At 35.1% G+C, this 24,228-nt stretch overlaps 1 protein-coding gene across 2 annotated transcripts in view; it reads right to left on the bottom strand.

Moving 5' to 3' along the window:
- Positions 1-24,228, bottom strand: part of LOC144443899 (ras GTPase-activating protein 1-like) — a 33,977-nt gene that overhangs the window by 6,934 nt on the left and 2,815 nt on the right. For both annotated transcript variants that reach the window (XM_078133498.1, XM_078133497.1), the window contains exons 2-23: positions 16,960-17,109; positions 16,305-16,440; positions 14,740-14,810; positions 13,554-13,671; positions 12,962-12,993; positions 12,072-12,124; positions 10,063-10,210; positions 9,210-9,288; positions 8,589-8,733; positions 7,818-7,900; positions 7,050-7,123; positions 6,273-6,357; positions 5,638-5,876; positions 4,709-4,955; positions 4,213-4,372; positions 3,377-3,519; positions 2,746-2,861; positions 2,054-2,140; positions 1,379-1,446; positions 1,100-1,188; positions 601-678; positions 88-210 (exon numbers count right to left, since the gene is read on the bottom strand). In XM_078133498.1, coding sequence (XP_077989624.1) covers positions 88-210; positions 601-678; positions 1,100-1,188; positions 1,379-1,446; positions 2,054-2,140; positions 2,746-2,861; positions 3,377-3,519; positions 4,213-4,372; positions 4,709-4,955; positions 5,638-5,876; positions 6,273-6,357; positions 7,050-7,123; positions 7,818-7,900; positions 8,589-8,733; positions 9,210-9,288; positions 10,063-10,210; positions 12,072-12,124; positions 12,962-12,993; positions 13,554-13,671; positions 14,740-14,810; positions 16,305-16,440; positions 16,960-17,109 — 2,524 coding nt within the window. The remainder of the gene's footprint in view (positions 1-87; positions 211-600; positions 679-1,099; positions 1,189-1,378; positions 1,447-2,053; positions 2,141-2,745; positions 2,862-3,376; positions 3,520-4,212; positions 4,373-4,708; positions 4,956-5,637; positions 5,877-6,272; positions 6,358-7,049; positions 7,124-7,817; positions 7,901-8,588; positions 8,734-9,209; positions 9,289-10,062; positions 10,211-12,071; positions 12,125-12,961; positions 12,994-13,553; positions 13,672-14,739; positions 14,811-16,304; positions 16,441-16,959; positions 17,110-24,228) is intronic.

Raw genomic sequence — 24,228 nt, 5'->3', positions numbered from 1 at the left:
CTCATCCAAATGGCCACTTTAACCCTTGTCTAAAGACACTATCATTAAGTGATGGTTACTGTTTATGAAATCTAGTTAGATACTGACCTTGGTGGTACCTATTCGCTGTATCTCTTTGATCTGAGATGCACATATTTGATGTATTGCAGCAAGATCTCTGCTAACATCTGGGCATACCAGTTGGGTGATCTCTGGCCACTCCGTAATACTCTGCGAGTTCGGAAAAAAACCAGATTATTTAAAGTTGGTCATGGTATGCATAATGTAAAATTAGTCTATAGCTTGATAAAAATATCTTTAGTGTTTCACTGCCTCTAATAATATATTGGTACACTCAGCTCTGGTATGTGTCCTGCCAAAAATTTCTAGGAACGCTAGGAGCTGTCCCTGGGTTTGTGACTGTAAAAGTACCAGTCGTTTCTCTACTTTGCCAATGTCAGTCCCTCATTTTTTAGGTGAATCCCAAAATCCAAAATCCTATACTGGCAGGGCAATAAAAGTATACTTGTACAGATTTCACTTGTGTTCATTTCATATATGTACAGTTAATATAAATATACACTTGCATGGTGGAATGAAATTTTCAAAATTAATACTTACTGAAAGTTCATCGAGATACCGAATCATACGACCTTTATTGAGGATAATAAACGGATTGAGAGCCTCCATGTAGGATTCCTAGACAGATGAGAAACAATCCAAGATTAGTTCATGTACATAATATCACCACACTATCAACTCGTATTTGTATGCTTGACAATACTCAATCTGATTAAAATCTGATGTGGGTGAACTATGATCATATCATAATATATCCATTAAGTATAACAATAATCTTTACACATAACATGAAGTTAACATAAAACATACACAAATTTAATAAAGTCAGTTGACAATCCAGTATCACAAGTCCTTTGCCAAGACTCACTACAGATTGACTTCTTCGTCAGTTTTGATGTGCTTCCTACTTGACATGACCACTTTTTTTTCATTGCCATGATAATTCTGAGAGTACCAGCACTCTATATTTGACCACCACTTTCATTATGTACGATGAACAAATACTGCCAGTAACTACAACTTAGAATGACTATCTCACCTTGGCACCAAATTCTACAATATTGGCCAGGTTCTGGATTGCTTTGGCAACAATTGTAAGAGTTCTTGCTGCAGTCTCTGATGGGGGCTCTGAAGTGAAAAAAACCATCAAAGACATGAGTTTTTTGAGAATATTCTCATGATTTTTACAATTCTTGCAAACTGGACACTCATGCATTCACACACACACACACACACACATACACACACACGCACACACGCACGCACGCACACACAGACGAGACAGACAGACAGACACAGAGTAAGTAAGAGAGTTTACCTGATGTTATGTTGAATTGCCTTGGATTCATAATTGCAGGACATATCAGCCTTAGAAAAATAAACCCCCTGTAGATGAAATAGAGTGATAACAAAGAGTAAGTCACAGACACTTGTAGTATGAAATTTAAACCATAGCCTTATGTAATGACTTATGTCTGGAACAAACACATGTAGGCTATTTCATGTAAATGAAACCATTGCAGGCTCATTTGTATATAAGTACAATACTTGGTATATTGTATTAAGTAACACACTATACTGCCAGTATTTATAGTATATTTAGATGATATTCCCCAATATTTCTCTTTGTTCAGCCAAGGAAAATATGAGTGACCTAAGGGGCTTTGTCACTATGAATTGATAGACCCATACTGACAACCCTTAGGTCATGAGTATTTTCTGACTGGATGAAGACAAATATTGGAGAATAACATAACTATACCAGCACCAGTAATATCAAAGAAAAATTGGGCAAAGTAGTGGTAATTTTGAACGTTTTGACTCATATTTTGGACACAGCAGAACCAGTGACGTAGACACACGTTGTTGTGACATAGACGCGAATTGCTGTGACGTAGAACAACCAGAGTATATGTTCTATATTTTTGTTCTAAATGGCTCATGCATGGTATAAATATGCATGAATGCAAGTAATCACTGAAGTATGGCCTACCCAACAACTCTGGAATGTGTATCCTGATTGTTTGGCCACTTCTTCTTCACATCTTCTTGTAAACAGCCACATAGATAGCGTAGAGGCCTGTGAAAAAAAAACCCAGTAATATATAGTAAAGGAATATATATTATCTACATCTAAAAGATATGGCATTCTCTGTTGAAGTGACAACAGAAGCATAAAAATAATATGTGAATAACAAAATAAATGTGTGGTTGTGAAATTCAAAGTTTTGATTTCTCTGGAGTGGATACATCCCCCAATTGCATCATATTATATCCATCTGCCAACTATTTGGGGTTTGCATACCGGGAAAGTGATTGTCTTGCAATGAGCAATAGTTAAACTTAACACATCCAAAGGAACATCTTAACCAATTTGTGAGACCAGTACATTAACCATTTTCAGTTATTTATACATATCAACACACACACAGACACACACACACACACAGACACACACAGACACACACACACACACACACAGACACACACACACATTCACATACATGTGTGCATACATGTATGAGTACACACACACACACACACACACACACACACACACACACACACACACAAGTACATGCACATATATATGACTCTCTATCATGCCTACAGCTCAAGAGAAACAAGAGTCTTTCGTGCAGTTGTTTTAAAAACATGAAAAGTTTGCATGTCTGTAATACTTACATAGGGCATGAATCTGCTGATGAAAAGATGGCCTCTGCCAAGTCTTTTAAAAAGCATAACAGATGTTCACAATTGACATTAACATCCATTCCTTTCTCTAACTTCAGTGGATTTAACTGAAATTCACAAATGACACATGTAGATAAGTATATGGCTATAGTACAATGAAATAAACGACATCCATTTCTAAAACTTGTAGAAATCATTACAATGACGGTATCAGTATGCTGACTGCATGGATTCTGGATTGAGAATGAACACAATAACTTTTGTGGTGGAAGATATTCTGTCAAAAGTCTAAAACATGTTCACACCATATTTCCAATTGTTAACTATCAAGATGTTGTTGTTTTCAAAGCACTTCCTAGCTAAAAAATCATAAAAATGATTTCAGATAGGATACAATCTTCGAAAATAACTGCAATTTATTACGTCGAGACAATTCAAATGGGAGTGTGCTTAGCAATATTCAATGTTTTCCAACTTTTAGTACAAAATCTACAGCTGATTGAAAATGAACTTCGTCTTGATAATACTTTGATTCTGATATACTGCCCTCACATGACCTGGTACAGTATCAGTGCTAGAGGGCGCTTTACCTCATTTTTCTACCAAATATTTTGAATCTTACCTCACATGATTGTTTAGAGTCTAATATTCTAAGTATAACTTCCTTTACAGCAAAATGTACAAATGGGGTGGCAGTCATCTTCATGTATTTATCCATTAGAGTAGTTCCTATTGTATTTGCACGAAAGAGGGTTGACCTCTCATCTGTTGACAAAGACATCGATATGTTAAGCGCATGATTATCGGGTAAGTTTGACGGAGAACCCCTGGTTGACTACACTATGGTAATGACCGGCTTATACCATCATATGACCTGGGCTATTCAGTGGAGGGATCTAATCAAGAACTGGCTGATAGTATTCACTCATATCAAATGTAATGTCTTCCGACAAACAGCATTAAAACTTGAACAGCTAATATAAAATCAACATAGTCTGAAAAAATGACAAGTTTTTACAGTCATAATTATGATAGGTAGTACAGCCAACATTATACCATGCACACGCCAAGCTGAACAAAACAATATGGAATTTATACCCTGATCATCCTATGTCACGACAACGCATGTCTACACAATTGGTTCTGCTGTGTTCAAAATATGACTTTACGAGTTAAAACAGTCAAAAGTGCCATTCTTTCCTGAGATTACTGGCATTGATCTAATCATATTATTCCCCAATATTTTTCTTCATTCAGCTTGAAAATACCTGTAACCAAAGGGGCTTTGTCACTCATACTATCCTTGGCTGAATAAAGAAAAATATTGGGGAATATGGTATTACCAGTATATCACATGTTATGTTAGTACCTACGTAGAATTACGGTATATCTCTCAATCCGTAACCTGTCATAATGTGGAGACTATACACTGGTATAATGTAATAACCATCTACCCACCTTCTGTTTCTATTTCCCTGGTATTCAAGTTTTTCAGTAACGTAACTTCTTTCTTCTGACTTCTAAATAACTTCAACACAATGGATGCAAGATGACTCCTACTTTTACCACACAGCTCCTCTAGTGCATAGATTGTTTGCAAATCGGAGGAGAAAACCAGCTAAAAAGACAACAAACATAATCACATATAAATATGTCTAGTCAAATAATTTCCTTAGTTCATGTAACCACACAACACGAGCACACTTCTCAGCACACCATACATATATGCAGACATCCACATCATAACATACATACATACATACATACATACATACATACATACATACATACATACATACAAACATACATACATACATACATGTACATACATACATACATAAATACATACACAGTAACACACACACACACACACACACACACACACACACACACACACACACACACACACACACACACACACACACACACAGAGGTGACCCACCATTCTACTCACCTCCTTCAACATAGTATATTCTTCTTCAGGCATAATAATTTCTTGCATATATCTTGAACACATCCTAATGGAGCCCATATCTACTTTACATTGCTGTAAAGTTACCAGTGGATACCAGTCTTCTACAGCTAAACCGTTGGGTAGTTTGTTGATCAGAATCACCATGGTACACACTATGGTATCTTTGGTTCGTTTATTTCTATTATATACACTAACAGTCAGGGACTCGATATCTTCTGACAAATCTCTGTGAAGAGAATGATGTATGACACTTTTTTTAGGCTTTCAGTACCTGGTTTTATATCACTCATTACCAAAACAAGAGAGTATGTGTGACAAACAACTTAACTACGATTGAGTGAACAAGACAGTTTGCAGTCGAAAGCTCTCAGCTTATCAACAGCGCCCTCTATCACGAGTAAACAAGGCTGACTGCAGTCGAAAGCTCTCGGCTTATCAACAGCGCCCTCTATCATGAGTGAACACGACAGTTTGTAGTTGAAAGCTCTCAGCTAATCAAAAATATGTTGTGTGCACTGGTTAAAATTTTAGTACACATCTTGAATATGATTTTCAACTCAAAAAAATAACATGAAACAATATAGACCAAGTCTGTGTTTGTAACACAATAATTGCAAAAAAAAATTTCAAAGTGTACAAAAGTTTGCTATTGTATGTATGGAAGTGATTTGAAAACATACTCAGTAAACACACAAGTAATCACTATGGCTATCAGCCTTGCATGCATATGTCGCCTCCCCATATATTGAAACATCATGCATAAATAAAATAGTTTGATGACTTGAGTTTACTTGTGATTAAAACTGGTTACTTGTACATACCTACGTTCCAGGGTTTGAACTACAGAGAAACGGACTAGATTAAAAAGACGTATATATTTCCTGCAATATATTTTTGTAGATACTTACTCTAGTATAAAAGCTTCATTCCAAATCGGATCAGGTCCTGTCTGTACTTGAGTTCTGGCTACCTTGACGTCGTTGAGTGAAAGAACACAGTACGGGTGGGGGACCTGTTTGACGGCCAGTTTATGGGCATCCATGATATGTACTGTAAGACTCCGTAAATGTTTGACACCTTTTTTAACCATATTGTGGTGTACTCGGTGGGACTTGCTGCAATACTGCCGTATTTGCTGCATCCATTCCTACATGCAACACAGACAATTTGAAATAAATTATTACCGTAGAATTGATCATACTGTGGATTGTTTGCTCCTGAAGAAGTTGAGGAAATACATACAAGATATAGACAACATTATCATTGCATTACTTTAGGTTAGTGTCGCCTATGGGGAGATATGATCGAGTTGCAACCAAGTGTATGTTACACAGGCTTCAAATCTGCAGTTTTCAGTGAATAAGTGATGTCATTTTTCAGAGCTTGTATAGTTCTATTTGACTGCTTTGTTTATTGCCATGTGATTGGTATTCATGAGGAAACTTTTAGCTCTCAAATATTGCGAAAAAATTAATATTTCCAGTAAAGGTGACTGGTCCATTGTTATATGGTAAATGATGGTTGGGTATATTGTTGTACTAACCTGCATTCTGTCACTACTCTCTGCACAAAAATAGTAAATATTGAGATCACCTAACCCCTTGGACACAATCTGGAAGCAGTTTGGCCTGTGGAGACATTTAAAACAAAATACAATATTGCAGGCGTCACACGCATACGATCAAGTCTTCAATTTTGAAACATTGATCAATAACCAGGTGGCGCCATTAACAGCTGGCGACAACATTCAGTCCACTGAAGAAGTCAATCGAGTCTAGATGAAATATTTGGACAAGGTAGCAATTTCTGCTTGTGATAAAATAAACATCATGAATTCATGCTAATGAGTCTCTTTCTCATCTCATGATTCATGCTAGTCCACAGCAAATGTCCACCTTACATTCCAAGCCATACGGCTTCATTTCAGTTAAAAGAATAGAAATCTATGACAGAACCTTGTGATATGTGAGTATAAGTGTGGCGTACTCGGGGTATTTGCATGAGTGCTTGCAGTGTTCTCTGTGGCAGTACTTTCACGAGTGCAAATACCCCTGAGTACCCACACTGGAACTCACATGGTATGGGGATCTGTTATTATTACACACGTTTATCTAAAATGGCAAATTGCCATAAAAATCATAACAAATCATAAAGTGCGATGACGCGATTGATTTTGTGGGTAGCAAATTATCATGTCCTCATTTGCATGCAGGTATGCAGTAAAGTTTTTGGTATTGCACTGCATTGCAAATACCACTAGTATGCACGTGCACCAAGGCCAATAATCTCTGGTACATATGTAATAACATATATTGCTTACCTGCCAAACAGGGTTTCATGCACTGTATATACTGTACTATAGACTAAATCTATAAGACCTTTAGGTTTGGTACGCTGTCAGAGAAACACACATGGATCAAATCAACAAAACATGTGAAAGTTTAAAAAAAAATAATACTATAGCAAGGATTGAAAATGTTATCATTTCATCTTGAGTATAAATGGAATAAATTGTAGTGATACCCTTGTGACATGGTTAGATTATTATAAAGTAAGTTGATAAGACCCGGGAGAAAGATCATGTACGGTGACTGTAAGGGTAAAGCTCGTTTCAAAGGATATGCAATATTTCATTTCTAATTATATCCTGTTGAGGGTGCTGTTTCATTTCTATGAACACACTTGTATATCCTGTTGAAGTAGACAGATAGATTTATCATTGTTTGAGCTCCTGAAACGATGAGCTAAATAAGTAATGACAGATTTTTCAGTCTACTGATGAGGGCGCTTTTGAAATTTCTGAAGCGACTTCAGGAACAGAATGATTGGCAGTCATCTTGTTGCATGGGTATAAATACTTTGTAAGTATTAGAATCTTTCCCTAAGTGGATAGACTATGTTCTGCTACTAGCCTCGTAGACAAATGTTTCAGATTGAGAAAAAAGCATATTTTTCACATCTAAACCTTCAAACCCAACAAGGAAATTGATAGCAGTATTCTTCTGATGAGTAGCAAAAACAATACGGGTATGTGTTTCTTTTAACTCAAGCATTTCAACGATAAAACATGGGAACATTTTCAAATTACCTTTTCATTTTCAAAGAAGTATAGTTGTTGTTCAGCACCATTCAATACAAAATACAACACCTTCCATTTCTTGGTTCTTCCACCTGTAATGACCAAATATAATTAGATTTTAATTCCCAAATATTTTTCTTCATTCAACCGGAAAATACTTAGTGACACTAAGGGTTATCACTACGAGTCATGGAGAATAACATAATTATACCAGTGCTAGTAATATAAAAAACAAAAATCAAGTAATGGAAATTTTGAACTTTTTGATTCATATTTCAAACACAGTAGAACCAGTGACGTAGACATGCATTGTTGTGACACAGACGTGTTGTCGTGATGTAAAGTATATATTCCTTATTTTTGCCTTATGCATGGTATAATCTCTCTTATTAAACGTACTATACACACTTCTTGAATCACAGTGTACAGTTACAGAAAGAAAGACATCACCTGATATACAATATTAAAAAAAAAATTGATCTAAACTATGATAATTATCCTAAAAGCAAACAGTGTCAATAGTAGTCATGATGTCATTTCTACAGTTTTTCACATAAACCCTTACAGGAAATCCTAAAAATGGCTGAACACATGATAATTGCAGTTGGCCTTCTTTGCAAAATTTCAAAGTTGAATTTTAAAGTTACCAAGGTGCTATTTGATTACCCAAAAATCATATTTATACAAATGGAAGTAGATAAAATTAATTATTAATACAGAAATAAAGACAGAAATAAGCCTGACATGGACTTTTCCTCGTTGACATATATATGTACTTACTTTTCTTATTCAAGTATCCTCTCATTACTGATGCATCTACTCTGTTAGACAAAATAGCTGTACCAGTATTTCTTGCCTTGATTGTTGCATACACTGCATGCTTATCTACATTCTGTAGTGTCCTTCCGTTGGTTTCTACCCTTGGCTGTTGGAAAGAAAAGGAAACCACGGCAATTCAGAAAAAAATTGACATGAATACGGAATGGGTATTTCTTTTGCAAGAGTATATTTTAACTAAAACATTGTAAAAATTGGAGAAGCGTGATGTTGAATATGCAAATGAGGAGCCAGATGCTTGTTTCCCAGTGTTCAATTAATGTCCATGCACAGTCCAAGGAGATAAAGAGAACACAAGCTAAAAAATATGATTTCATTTATCTTTTCAAGAAAGATGTGTGATCGAGTGATGCAGATGCAAGAGTTTATTTTTCCTAGGCTCGAAAACATCCAAGAGAATCTATGATAGTTCAAGTCACTCTTCAATTCCATTTTAAGGAACTATGATCAAACAAAAGCATATTGTGTCATACGGCTCCTGAGACTATTGAGGGATAAACACGAATTTGAAATTGTAAATGTTCGTATATATAAAGCAAATCAGAGATTAATTTTCACATTTACCTTCATTTGTACAGGACTGCCAAGAGTGAAACCTTCCACCAACTCTTCTCTCTGGTAATGTTCAATGATAGCCTCAATGCTGTTAATATACAATGTGATTCCATGCTTTATTTATTCAAATATTTCCATGGCGACAAAGATGTTGACGTCAGAATCAGTTTCATAGGGGGTAGTTCATTATTTGAGCTTAATATCTTGCCCCCAACACCTTGAAATGCAGTATCATTATGTTGATTCCCTGATGTGGTCTCAAATGTCATAGTCTTGTTTAAAAGCATTTATGAATGTGTTTTGTAATGAATTACAGTATGAATCAAAATTGTGTGCAGTTTTAATGATCAGACATTTCTCATGAGGACCGTATTCAACAAAGTATCGTAAAAATAAAAATAAAATAGCAACAATGGTATTGTGGCAAAAGTAACACATACAATGATACGTAAGTATGTCCTTATGTACATACATATTTATGCATGCATGGACACATGGACACACACACACACGCGCGCTTGCACGCACACACGCACACACACACACACACACACACACACACACCTACCTAAATACATACATACATACATACATACATACGTACATACGTACGTACATACAATACATACACACACATATACATACAAAATGTACATACATACATACATACATACATACATACATACATACATACATACATACATACATACATACATACATACATACATACACACATACACACATACATACATACATTGAAACACACACACACACATTTTTTCAGAGATACATGAAGACGCAAATCAACAAACTAATTTCTATGATTAATTATAAACAAAATAAGCTTTCATCATGTCTGTACCTGTTATAATATCGTCCACCCATTACAAACTGATTGCCTTGATTTTGTATCCAGAACCTCTGGATAGTCTCATCAGTACGGAAAGACATGGAATAATCTCCTGGGTTTCTTTCACTTGGCCTGATGATGAAGCTTCCAATGTCACCCTCTGTAAAGCAAAGACAATAATAAAAGTTAGGTAAGAAGTGATCAGGGTGTAAAAATGAATGTGTACATGTTTGTTTTGTTGATGAAATCATGTTTATCATTCGTGTGCACTCTCTAGATTTTGCATTTGATATTTTGACATTGTACTTTCCTATAATTGACATATTGCTCAAAGCACAAGACACTAAAATATTACTCTGGTAGTTGAGCCTTCGGTTGACTGAGACAGACAATAATTAAAATTATTGTTGCCACATGTTGATACAACAGTGTGATAAGGTACTGAATGGACATTGGTTTAAGTATAATCTCAGTAGGCAGACACCCTGGAGTTTTATCAACAGAGTTCCATTAATTTGCAGTGTACTGTTTTGGTACTTCCAATGTTTACACTATCTTGATCACAGGAGGATTAGAATCACACAACAGAGGAACCGCTATCACCCACTTGTATAATCTACTACATTGAAGAACAATAGATTTAGTTTGCACGTATCATAGTAAACCGAACGCTTGATTACCTGTGTCGTACCACTTGCACAGACCAAAAATGGCACAATCCTTACACTTCCACAACTTGGGAAGCACAAAATTTGTGTTACCACACAGATCCCTAGCATAACAACCTCTATCTTACAGGCCCCCATGTATATATATCTGGGGTGACTAGGACAGCAGTGAAAAAAATATTGCCCAACAACTATAGCCACTCAGTAGCAAATGGCAGTGGCAAGGAGTGAACAGGCAAAGAGAGAATTATAAACTTGGTATTACCACAGGGGAAACAATTCTGATAAAAGATGCAACATGGGATTCAAACTTTGGGCTTTAGTTTCTGAGTTTGAATTACACAGATACTCAGACACCTCTGGTTCTATGATAAAACACAGCTTTTGAGTATAGCTTCTTTAATATGAAATGTACACGTTTCAATGGTTCAATATGAAATGTACACGTTTTTCCAAATATGAAATGTACATGTTTTTCCAATATGAAATGTACATGTTTTCCAATATGAAATGTACATGTTTTCCAAATATGAAATATACATGTTTTCAAATATGAAATGTACATGTTTTCCAATATGAAATGTACATGTTTTCCAAATATATGAAATGTACATGTTTTTCCCAAATATGAATTGTACATGTTTTTCCCAAATATAAAATGTACATGTTTTTCCCAAATATGAAATGCACATGTTTTTCCCAAATATGAAATATACATGTTTTCCAATATGAAATGTACATGTTTTCCAATATGAAATGTACATGTTTTGCAATATGAAATGTACATGTTTTTGATATAAAAAATCATGCTTGAGATAACATGCTTTTATGCAGAGGAAACTCCCTGGTGTCAAACAGTGAATAAACATCCTGAAATTAATCTCAAAGGTATTCCAAACAGCGTGTTCTTAGCTATGACCCATCAATTAATCTTATCTAGCTTTCATTTTCTAGTGCAATTTCCACGTAATATATTCACATGTGAATACCACAGATATAAATTACCATAACAACGATTACCACAAACATCATACCAATAGCTTCAGCAAGAGTGGCTCCTGTCTGCTTCAATAGTTAACATTTTAACATGTGTTGTTCATGCTCTTCTGCCTTTAACAACTCTCCATAGATGACACAAGCCCCCCCCCCCCCCCCCTTCAAATATCTATTTATCCTACGTTCTCCATCCTTTACAATTTTGATTTCCTTCATGTCAACACATCTTGAAGACACTCATGTTAATGTTTATTTTTTGTGTGATAATTTTACATTAAAAAAATCACGATACATACACGTACTGTAGCATGACATATTTTTATTTTCTGTGAAAAAGTAGGAAAAATAAAGACTCACCTGACATTAGCATCTCTGCAGCTTCTTGCTTACTGATATCACTTTGGAACCACCTATGAATTAAAAAAATAGAATGACAAATTTGAATGACAAAAAAAAAAGGATATTTGAGTTATTTTGTATCATTTTCACTCAAACTATTTTCATGAAAATGCTGACAGCTATGACAGTGTTGTGACAGACGGCACTTTGTGATCACTCTCAATACCAACAAAAACTATGGTGGTAAGAGTTAAACTTTGCAAATTAACAAAATATACACCAGGAGGAGTACCCATTAATGTGATGACCTATGACTGGCACTAGCACCTGAACTCCTTCAGGTTTTAATCCCATGCTCTCTGTCCTTGCCATCTTTTTAGTGAGGCCCATATGATGAGATGACATTATTCCATTCTGTGCCAGAGTATCAGAAAAGATGGTTCAACATAGCTACTCCTCGAACAGTGATGGAAATGGCAAAAGCTATTTCTAATTCAAAAATATATTTTCTAATTCAAGAATATATTTCCTGTTTACACATACATGTAGAAATGTCAGAAGTCATGATTTTTTGTATAATACATGCACTGCCACTTATTAATAGTTGGAGTCATTTGAAGGGTTGAACTGAAGCTCTCACAAGGTCTCACTAATTGGAAAGCTCAGGCAACTATACTTTCATATTACAGGTATAATTTTTACAGCAAAAGATGGGGGTGGGGGAGATGTTAAATAGGACACAACAATGTTTATGTAGACACATGCAACTCCAAACACAAAAGAAACGACTGCACTTAGTTGGGATATAGAAGTAGACTAGTAACCATATTGCCCTCCAATACCTCTAAGATGGAAAGCTGTCTGTTGCTGATCATAACACAAAATAACAAATGTGAGAGATTACTTACGCTTTGCCTTCAAGAGGGTCTACTTGTTGATCCTGAAACAGTGAAGAAAATGAATAATGAGATAGTATGAATCATTATAATTATAAATGTTTTCTTTAAAAGTCTTGAAATTTTAGCTTAGCCTCAATCACTCTCAAGTTTGAATGTTGCACAATCAACAAAAATTCTACGGTGACGTAATTCATTAAAATGTAATGTCCATGTGAAAATGTTGAGTTAAAGGGGAACACCACTGCAAGATATATAGACATGTTCAGAAATTTTGGGTCCTTGGCAGTCATTTCACAAAACTGAGTTGAAACTTGTTCCGCATTCATTGTTCAGTGTAGTTCTCATGGGAGTGAGCATTCAAGCATATGTACTAGCAGAACATATATTCATGACTCACAACTGCTTATCACTTTCAACTAAAACTCAAAGGTTATGAAAATGTCTTTATTTCCTGACATTCCCCTTTAAAGTATCTGAATACCATCATTCAAAAAATGAAATGTGACGCCATTGCTTGATACTCCACTCTAAGTTATGAGTTCTTACTTTTTACTTTGTCTCTCTCATTTCAAAATCTAAGCAAACAAGGGTTCACACTTACTATTTCTTCCACCAAGTCTTTGATGACCAAACCACTTAGATTCGTAGAATGAGATGTTACCCACAGCCAGCCATTTTCTAATTCATTTTGCACTGTGAAGACTTCGCCTTTCACAAAACTGGGGAATTAAGTTTTAAGAAATTTCAGCACAGAGAGATCATATGACATGACATCTCTGTATCATGAGCAATAATGGATCAAAGATACGTTCCTATTGTGAAGAGGCCTTAAAATCAATAGTTGTTTGGTTCCGGTTACCCAACCCCATCTAGCTTTTTACAGTCAACCCTGAACCTTTTTTTATATATTCGAGAAAAAATTGATAAAATCGCAAAAATTGTGAAGTCTTGAAATAGTGGATGCAGAAACTGACATCAACTTAAAAAGACACTCTAAAACTATTCAACCAATCTGTAATGACTAATGGCAGTATATCTGATAGGAAGAAATAAACAACAGAGACCATTTGGAAAACAATGGAAAACATGAACTAGACACTCATACAGAAAAAAAATGAAATAAAATAAAATGAAAAAATTGAATTGAAAAATTTAGCATAGCCGGAACCACACAATTTTTTTTATTAGGCCTGATAAAGATTTAATTCTCCCACTCTCAATTAATAATATTCTAGCCTTGAAAACAGTCATTTTTAGCTGGAACTGCTATATATATAGTTGAGGAAGTTGAACAAATGTCTGCTACACATACCATTCATATGTCAAATGGCGATTATATTCAATACTTTTCCCAGTAATTACCCTGTCTTGCAAGGTCATTGTGTCATAACAAACTAATTAGACATGTAACTCCATAGAGTTGTGACATTTCTAATAATATAATGCCATTTCTAATATCATCATTTTACTGTTGTTTAGAGTTTTTGAGACACACTTGGATAAACAATCCTTTGCTGAACCCAACAAACAGATTTCTAAGTCACACAAAATGCCAACAGGCGCTAGATGTTGAGACATCAAATGACTACTCGGTATTTGTGTCACTTTTTTTGAATTTGTTGTGTCGATTCTATATCTAGCCAGGTGAAACATTACTTGTAAGTAATAAGAGCCACTGGTCGTGGTACAAGATTTAGAACATCTTATTATAAACGGCATATCTAGCCATATTACTATCAGTATATCTAGCTAGTTTTCAATGTTTAAAGACACAAAGTATAACATACCTTAGTTCATCTGTCCCAGGAGAACAATTGTACGGTAAGATTGCCACCACTCGTCTTCTGTCGTCCACAGGCTGTACAAAATGAATACAATGTACATGTAACTATACAATCATTTGAAATCAGATCTTAACTTTCTCCTATTAAAGAGTTTTTTTTGGAGGTACTGTAACTCTTTTTGGAGGTACTGTAACTTTTTTTGACGTATTGTAACTTTTTACTGCATATTCACAGATGCCTGTAGTATTCTGAAACATAGGCTAACCTTCACTTACTATTGGCAAAAGTCAAACTTGGTATCTGCATATACCATACCATATAATCAATTTGATGATATAGGGAAGTACACATGTACTAAAATATGAGATAAACCACAATTAATGTTATCAACTACGCTAACAATACCAGGATACAATATCTAATACCATAGGAGACATGAATTAACATTAACATACTAAGGGTTTTCACTGGTGTAAAAATATCATTATAAGCTCAGCTTGTGCTACTTTATTACTTTTATTTCCTTATCATGAACTGAGAATGTAAACTGATACTTTATTTATAACAGGATGTTTGAAAATTCCATATATTTAAATCCTTTCCGTTATTATTTTCAATTGAGAATATCTTCAATTCCAAATGTTGGCAGGTATGGAAAACAAAAGCAATACATCTACTCAACATTGAGGGCGCTATCACTAGTTTCTTTCTGGCAGTAAGCATAGCAGGGGCGCGTTCGGTAGTCAAAACGTTTTGTCATTGTCTGGCCAGGGCGCCCTGGCCCTGCGCCGAACTGTACCTTGCATGTTGCGCGTGAAAAACAAAAGATGGCGGCACATTCAAACAGAAGATTGTCGCATTTTGTGTACATTCAGCACTCATCATTGAAAAGACGATGCACATAGTTAAATCACACCTTTGCAGTACTGTCAGGATGCTAGAATGCCTAAAAAAGACCTGTTATTTATGCATACACTATTTTCACACTAACGAAGTGATCTTTGACCTGTGACCTGACCCCAAGTTTATCTTGAATGTACGTATCAATGTATGTATCAATGTACGTCAAATCGACCGTACCATTATCCCGACGGATATTCGTATTTCTAAATACCGTTGCCAATTGTAAATGACCAATTCCATGAACTTTTTTGCAGTGCTGAATCAAACCTAATGTTCACTAAGTAATCCTACACAAAAACGGAAGTTCGCCGATGAAGTGAGAATTCGTGGCCGCCATCTTGGCTTTTGGCGAGTCACCTCACTCTTCCGCCTTCCTTCGTCCCGGGTTGCCCGCGAAAAACTATGACAATTAGTCGTTCGGGAACAAAACTTTTTGAAACGTCCGCGGGCGCTTTGTCTACCGAACGCGCCCCAGTTCTGTCGAGCCATTTGTCTTGAGATGTATCACATTACAACTACCAGCTAGGACAAATATAGTTAATCACTTGATTGGGTGAAAAGAACTGATAATGTTGCGATATTCGAAACATAAATTTTATAGGTCCTTGGGTTCCAGACAGTCAGTCACTTATCCCATGTACACAAAATCCAAGTTGATTGCTTACCTCTGGTGGTGGTACTGCGTATAGTAATCTTTCATCTTTGAGGATACATGATACACTAGAGTACCAGCTAATTAACCCTGACAAACTATCAAACTGTCTACTACCTATGTAGTAATCCCCACACACGGCTGTTATCCTACAAGAAATTGGGGAAAAGGATACCATCAAGGGTTTGCTCAGTAATGATGACAGATAAAGTAATAACAAGTAGTTTGTACTCTAGTACAAGTACTACATTTACATGTATTCAAATCATTACATGATACGCAAGCAAAGTTGTAATTGTTCAAATACAACTATGAGATTCTATATCACAACAATATGAGTGTAAGTCATTGGGAAATTGTCGAACTCTGCAAAAAGTTTATAGTATGAGTTGTTTACCTATAAGCTCACAATATAGACAGTAAGATATGTCATGTCACCGGCGATGTGTGACGGCAGCCTGTCACAGCGTACCTTACAGACTACTCAGCGAAAATGAAGACTACGATTACGGATGCTAGAATACAGGATCAAGTTGAAAAAATTGTATATAGAGAGGCTTTATCTGAGGTGAAATTGTTTTAACAGTGAAAGTTGGGACCAGTGTCCTTCTGGTTCACCTACTAAACTTCAATGTATGTAAGAAGTACTACTATATCACTAAACTCACTTGAAATGGTTTATCCCTGTATTTCCGAGGAAAGACAGAACATAAGCTCCAGAGCGGCTACTACTTTCTCTAACAAGATAACTTCCACATCTTCCAGTTGTCAGTAATCGTTCTTCTGCAATGCTTCTGTCTACCGTCCCATGGTACCATCTGTGAAATAGAACAAAGAATGTGAATATACAAGGTTGAATCTCTAGAAGCCATACAACACATATATTTGTACATGCATATATTTATATTGGTCGAATTTTAATATATACAGATCCTCTACCTTTACAAACATGACTGTGGACTAGTTGTCAGTGATGGAGTTTTGATGTGTTGAATGTCCACTGGTAAGAACTGTGGATTGTGTATTTGTGTCCAACTATATGCATGTATGTATAAAATATGTACATATGTGTGTTTGTGTGTGTTTACGTGTGTGTGTTTACGTGTGTGTGTGTGTGTGTGTGTGTGTATGTATGTGTGTGTGTGTGTGTGTGTGTGTGTGTGTGTGTGTGTGTGTGTGTGTGTGTGTGTGTGTGCACATTTATGTGTATATATGCATGTATGTACACGTATATATGTTAAGTATCAACAATTTTTCTCATTATTGCGTGATTATAATCTGGAAAGATTTACTTCCGCAGTACAAATGTATCAGAAAATCTTACAATGTACATACATGTACATGCGTCATTCCATGGCATGGTAAAACAGAAAACAAGGTTAATTATGCAAATCATGATGCAAATTAGCTACCAACTTGAATTTTTTTATCTATGTTTGGGGTCCACGTTTACAGGTGTTCCTCACCTGTGTGAACTGCCTGTCTATTGTCAAAGTTAAATAAATAAAAATAAAAAACCTCAAAAGTGCAAGCAAATCAGCATGATCATCCATCAAATCAAAATCTAGGGTAATTTTATCTTTGATAAACGACACATATTCTCTTGAAAAAAACACAAGGTGACTTGTGATTACACTATAATATATGCATGATACAAACAAAGTAACTCGTTTTAAGTCTATCATGGAGCTAAAATGTCATGACAACTGTCAAACACACAGTTCTAAACATAGAGAGTCACCTAATATGACAGCTGTCCATTCAAATAAACCTTGATGATATCAGCTACATGTAACAGTATACTAAATTCCATTGTTTCCTCATCTGTAGTTAACAGCTATGAGGTACACATAGATACATGCAGGATAGGAAGTGAGAATCACTTAAATTAACGAGAATCGGCTATAATAATTGTGTCAGATAACACTTCTCGTTAAAATCGGCGTTGTATTACAGATGTACACGTATATAAGGAACATCATAAACCTTTACATGTAGTGAAGTAAACTCACAATCTTAGAACTTTGGCAAATCTTGCAAACACATGTATACTAGAGTGTATCATACTTTGGATAAGCTTCTATTTTTGCATGAATTTTACAGGTGCTAAGTTTAACTTTGTTGTACAGCAATGTACAAAACCACAACCCAAATAAATATAAATGGATGATGTGTAGATAAGCAATTTCTGTCATATATATACTGACTTCCCCCTGGTCTGTTATTTGTCCATATTTGTGCCGACACAGTAATAAACACAAGTATTATAAATATGAGTTTATACTACTCTTTGTCTAAGAAATTACGACTGTACTTTCCTTTAAGAAAATGAGTGGTCTAAAATGATGATTAAACTAATTTCCTGAATGGCAGACATTCAAAATTACCATCGTTCCATAGACTTCTGTCTGTCTGTATGTATGTCTGAGCTCTATGTCTGTGTCTGTCCGTCCGCCCCCTCCCTCCCTCCCCCTCCCTCCCTCCCTCCCCCTCCCTCCCTCTCTCTCTCTCTCTCTCTCTCTCTCTCTCTCTCTCTCTCTCTCTCTCTCTCTCTCTCTCTCTCTCTCTCTCTCTCTCTCTCTCTCTCTCTCTCTCTCTCTCTCTCTCTCTCTCTCTCTGTGTTTTTTAAGCATAACTTAACACACATACCTACCTTAATATATCATATGAAAGCATTTCTTTAGCCATGATTCAGAACACTAAATCTACAAAACACGTTACAAAAGCTCCACCAAGTGTTGAGAAGAATATAAGAAGACCAGGAAAAACTACATGTACATACGTACGTACATCTCATCACCAGCCAAACACACACATTGAACCCCATTGCATGTATTTGTAGGTCACACTTGACTAGTATTCATGACGTATTGATATATTAATATACTGGGCACTTCCCTGTGTACTATTAATGTACTGTATGTATTGCTACAATTTGCTGGCAACGTACATCAGATGATGTGCAATATTTAAAGCTTGATGACTCACAAACACAAAACTGTGCCTAGTCTTTTCGTCACGACAACAAAACTATTTGCTGGTAAGTTCTGACGCAAATGGAATTAGTAACATTAATGCATATATTATATTCCACGTATTTCTAGCCCATATTTTGAGACATCCACGAAATAAAAACATAATTAATTATATTTAAACTACAATAACTACCATTTACATTCAAATGTTTCACATATTCTTATTTCTATGCTAGTAATAATGAAGTCAAACACGATTGGCTATTCAGTGACCTGTATATTGTACTGTACTAAAACAACTGTTTTGATTGGCTTGAAAGGACAAAGCTGATAGCTCTATTAAGTGATCTGCATATTACATCACAATGGAACAACATCTGTGTACTTATTTCATGTTTCTGGCAAAACATGATGCATGCAGTGGCAGTGTTCTCAATTGTGCTAACTTGTATACTCCACTGATACTGACAAGATCGTCATGACAAGTGGGGATGGTAGTGTCCATAAATTGGATTCTGAGGATAAACTATATATCAGTATATTCTCTACTCCCAACCAGCATCAGTTTCAATACTGAATGACAACTATTTACGGAATAACATATAAAATAAAATTATCCTTATTTAAAAAAATAAATTATCACATTAGAAAGCTTACAAAAGTTGAAGAAAACTTCCCATATAATGATATATGTTTCAACAGACATAGCTGACAATTTATTTTATATATCTGCAATGCTTGACAGTAAGGATATACCATCGTGTCTAGACAGATTCACGCCTTAGAATTGAACACCGTATGTGAATCATAGACTCATTTCACTACAGCCACACATAGTATGGTCAGTCAGTGTCCTGGCCTACTTATGTTTAAACTAGTTGAAGTATGGAATGATTTAAATACTGATGTAAAAAAATCCTGCCCCATTCTTCAGTCTTTTTAAACGTAAATGTAAATTTCATCTGTTTAGAAACAGTTAGTTTTGTACTAGTTGTCTTGTTGTTCTTCTGGCTTTTGCCGATTTTGCATCTTTTGTGTTTGTTTCATCAGTTTATTTGTATTATATTTTTTACTTTTTAATGTATAGATTATATATTTTTTCTCAACACTGTGTGAAAAGATCCTTTGGCTGAACAGTCTATCGAGTTTAAATAAAGACTAATAATAATAATAATAATAATAATAATAATGAAACTACATGTATGGCAGAAGTTTACAAAGTGAAAAAGAACGACAACCCTGAGATGCATTTATGAATAACTTACATGTAAAGCAATTACTTATAACTGCTAATGTGTGTGTGGTGTATTAGAGGTACATTTTTTTTTCTGCATTTGTATCAGTATTTATGGTGTCCTCTGTGACTACTTTTTTTCCATAAGCAAGTGAAAGAGCAACAGAAACACAAGTGCATTTAAAAACCTTGAATACCAATTCTTGCACTCCATTGCCATGGGGTTCTGTTATTATATCAAATGTTCATCACAAACTGCACATTTTGACGATACATGTATATAACCATGCAGTTGCAATTCACATGAGTTTGTGTACATGGAACATTCATGTTTCAAAAAAAATTTCAATTGTAGGTATGTAATCATGTTTTCGGTATTGTGCTGTCATGTAAATACATGTACCAATAGTATGCATATACCAATACAAGAAATTGGTACATGTATATACACATATATAAATATAATCACTGAATGGTTTTTTTTATGTAATCAGGCAATAATCTAAGAAGGTAAGCTTCACAGTTCATGATTTGGTTCAAGTATCGATGTTAACAAAGTGCCCAATATCATTTGATGATGCAGTTTTTAAATTTCATTATACATGTATTCTAACTTTCCAACTAAATATAACTTGTTAGTATGTTACATGTCTATATAATTTCATTATTCATCTAGTGTTCCATTTTCTAAAATAAATGAAATTCAAATTATATCAAAAATGAAGTCGATATTTTTGTTAACAATCAAAGCTCATTTTTATCCTGTGTTTGATGCCAGCTAAAAAAAAAAGTTTCTGGTTTGGACATTTTATCAAAAGTGGTGCAACAACGCATTTTTTTTTAAATTCTCAACAAACCTGTCACTCAATCTACTATTTATGAAAGTTACTGTTCCTTTTATTTAGTACTTTAGAGCAAGTGTTTACATGTACATTTGTATGTGGGGAAGATGTCATTTGCTTGTTCATGATTGGCTCTGCAGTTTTCTACACTGAAGTAGGGAGGGTTATTTTTGTGTTTCCCCCTGGCTCTGTAGACTGCATGGGCTGGACAATCATGAAAAAAAAGACTGATGTGAGGGTATTTTAAGTGATATGCGTACTGGCTAGAAACAATTTTCATTTTGGCCTTAATACAGTTCTTCTATTATTAGCAATAAATGAATGAATCTATAATGTTAATCAAGTCAATGTTTTCTTCATAATGAAAGTGATTTGAAGACATATCTTTTTAGACAGTATCTGATTTAATGGTTTTGAGTTGCCAGGGTCACTGCAGGAATAGTTAACTCTCTGTTTTAATATGTAATGTTCTTTATAATAAGTAATTTGTTTTAATCTACTTTAGCTGTCTTCTGAAATTGTTATCCTTCATATTTGAAAGAACTTTTGACCAGCAATTTTACACGGCATTTGTGCCCTTTCTTCTGAGACATTTAATTGGTGGTTCTTTTTCCATGTTTTCGTAACTGTTGTATTATTTTTTCATTTTTAGTTGTTAGTTTGTTGTACAATGCGCTGAGAATAGCACATTTGTTTGAAAATTAAAATTATAATACATTGTAATATAATAATAAGATAAGATAAGATAAGATAAGATAAAACTTCATTGAGTCCCTTTTAGGGTAATTGAGTTATCTACTACAAAATCAAAACTGATGACACCGTTCTCCAAAATGATGACTGGTGATAGAACTAAGACATGGGTAAAACCAGATTCCAAAAGTATTGATAATCATGATGCAGGAAATGGATCGGATATATTACAAACAAACATGATAACAATGTTGCACATGTGACAATAAATGTTCATGGACTCTGTGTTCATACTTAGTAATGAAAATTTCTACTCACAGAGTTCACATATTTCTTGGATGCAAATCCCACATCATCAAAAATTTGGGGCTCACTTTCAATAAATTGTTTGACTCTGTGAGTAGAAATTTTCATTATGTTGTACATGTTATCTGTGCTATGGAGAGATAACTTTAGGCTGATTGGTAGGCTAGCCTGTATGTGTACAATCTGGGTGGGTCAGGCCTAACAAAGAAAGTTGTGTGTTCTGATTACGTTCATTTTTTAGAATAGGTGGGGTAGGTAGATTTTTATTTCATTTTTTTATGTGTTTTTTTTTTCATATGTGAGTGTCTAGTTCAGGTAATTACGTTTTCTGTTATTTTCCATATGGTTTCAGTGTTATTGGTTTCTACTCATCAGATGTACAGCCATTACAGATTGGAAGAACAGTTTTACATGGCCTTTTTAAGTTGATGTCAATTTCCGCATCCAATATTTGTTGCAAGAATTCACAATTTTCGTGATTTTATCATTTTTTCTTGAACATGTAAAAATAAATTTAGGGTTGGCATGAAAAACTAGGTGGGGTTTGGTACCAAACAATTTTTTTCTATTAGGCCTTAGGTTGGAGCAGTAAATTTGTGTTTCGGTTACAAAATGTGTGCACGTTATGTTAACCATACAAATAAAAGTAAATTTAGATTGTGAGTGGGAGGTAGGTAGTATGCTATGTTGCCTCATACTTGTATTGCTAGATTGTAGATCCAAATCTCTATTTCCTATAGAATACAATGGCTCATATAACAAGGTATTTTAATTCAAAAGGTTGAAATCCCTACTACATCATTACATGTACACATCCTAAAAAGAAAAAAAAATACCAAAAAAATGTACAAGTACATCTGGATTCACGTAGGGGTGGGGGCTGGAGATACATGTAATAATTATGGAAATGTGTACTTCATCACAAAAAAGTCTACCCAAGTCATCTGCAAGTGATTTGGCACCCCTTCCACAGAGTACGGGTCCCATTGCATGAGATTCGTGTGGCAGTATTATTAGTGTGGGTGTGAACAGGAATGGTTAGGGTTTAATACACTGTCACAGGTACATCATGTACTACAGTACAAATAAATATTACCATAAAAAGTTTGCAGTGAAAAGTATGATGGTAATGTGTGTGTGTTGAAAGTGACGAAGAGTTGAGGTAAAACACACATACACATGTATGACAGTAACTGTGCAAATATGTATAATTATTGTCATAAAAACTTTGCCGAAAAAAGTATGACGGTAATACTGTGGGAGTGAAAGTGAGGGGTTGGGGTAATACATATGTACTATATGCAACCATACAAATATGTACTGCTATAAAAAAACTTTGCTAAAAATAAGTATGATGCCATTGATGGTATCAGTGCAAGAGTGAAAGTGAGGGGTTGGGGTAATACATATGTACTATATGCAACCATACAAATATGTACTGCTATAAAACTTTGCTAAAAATAAGTATGATGCCATTGATGGTATCAGTGTGAGAGTGAAAGTTAGGGGTTGGGGTAATACATATGTACTATATGCAACCATACAAATATGTACTGCTATAAAACTTTGCTAAAAATAAGTATGATGCCATTGATGGTATCAGTGCGAGAGTGAAAGTGAGGGGTTGGGGTAATACATATGTACTATATGCAACCATACAAATATGTACTGCTATAAAACTTTGCTAAAAATAAGTATGATGCCATTGATGGTATCAGTGCGAGAGTGAAAGTGAGGGGTTGGGGTAATACATATGTACTATATGCAACCATACAAATATGTACTGCTATAAAACTTTGCTAAAAATAAGTATGATGCCATTGATGGTATCAGTGCGAGAGTGAAAGTGAGGGGTTGGGGTAATACATATGTACTATATGCAACCAT

Source organism: Glandiceps talaboti, chromosome 12 (assembly GCF_964340395.1).
Source record: "Glandiceps talaboti chromosome 12, keGlaTala1.1, whole genome shotgun sequence".
Taxonomy (NCBI): Eukaryota; Metazoa; Hemichordata; class Enteropneusta; family Spengelidae; genus Glandiceps; species Glandiceps talaboti.
This window is presented reverse-complemented; position numbering and strand designations above follow the sequence as displayed.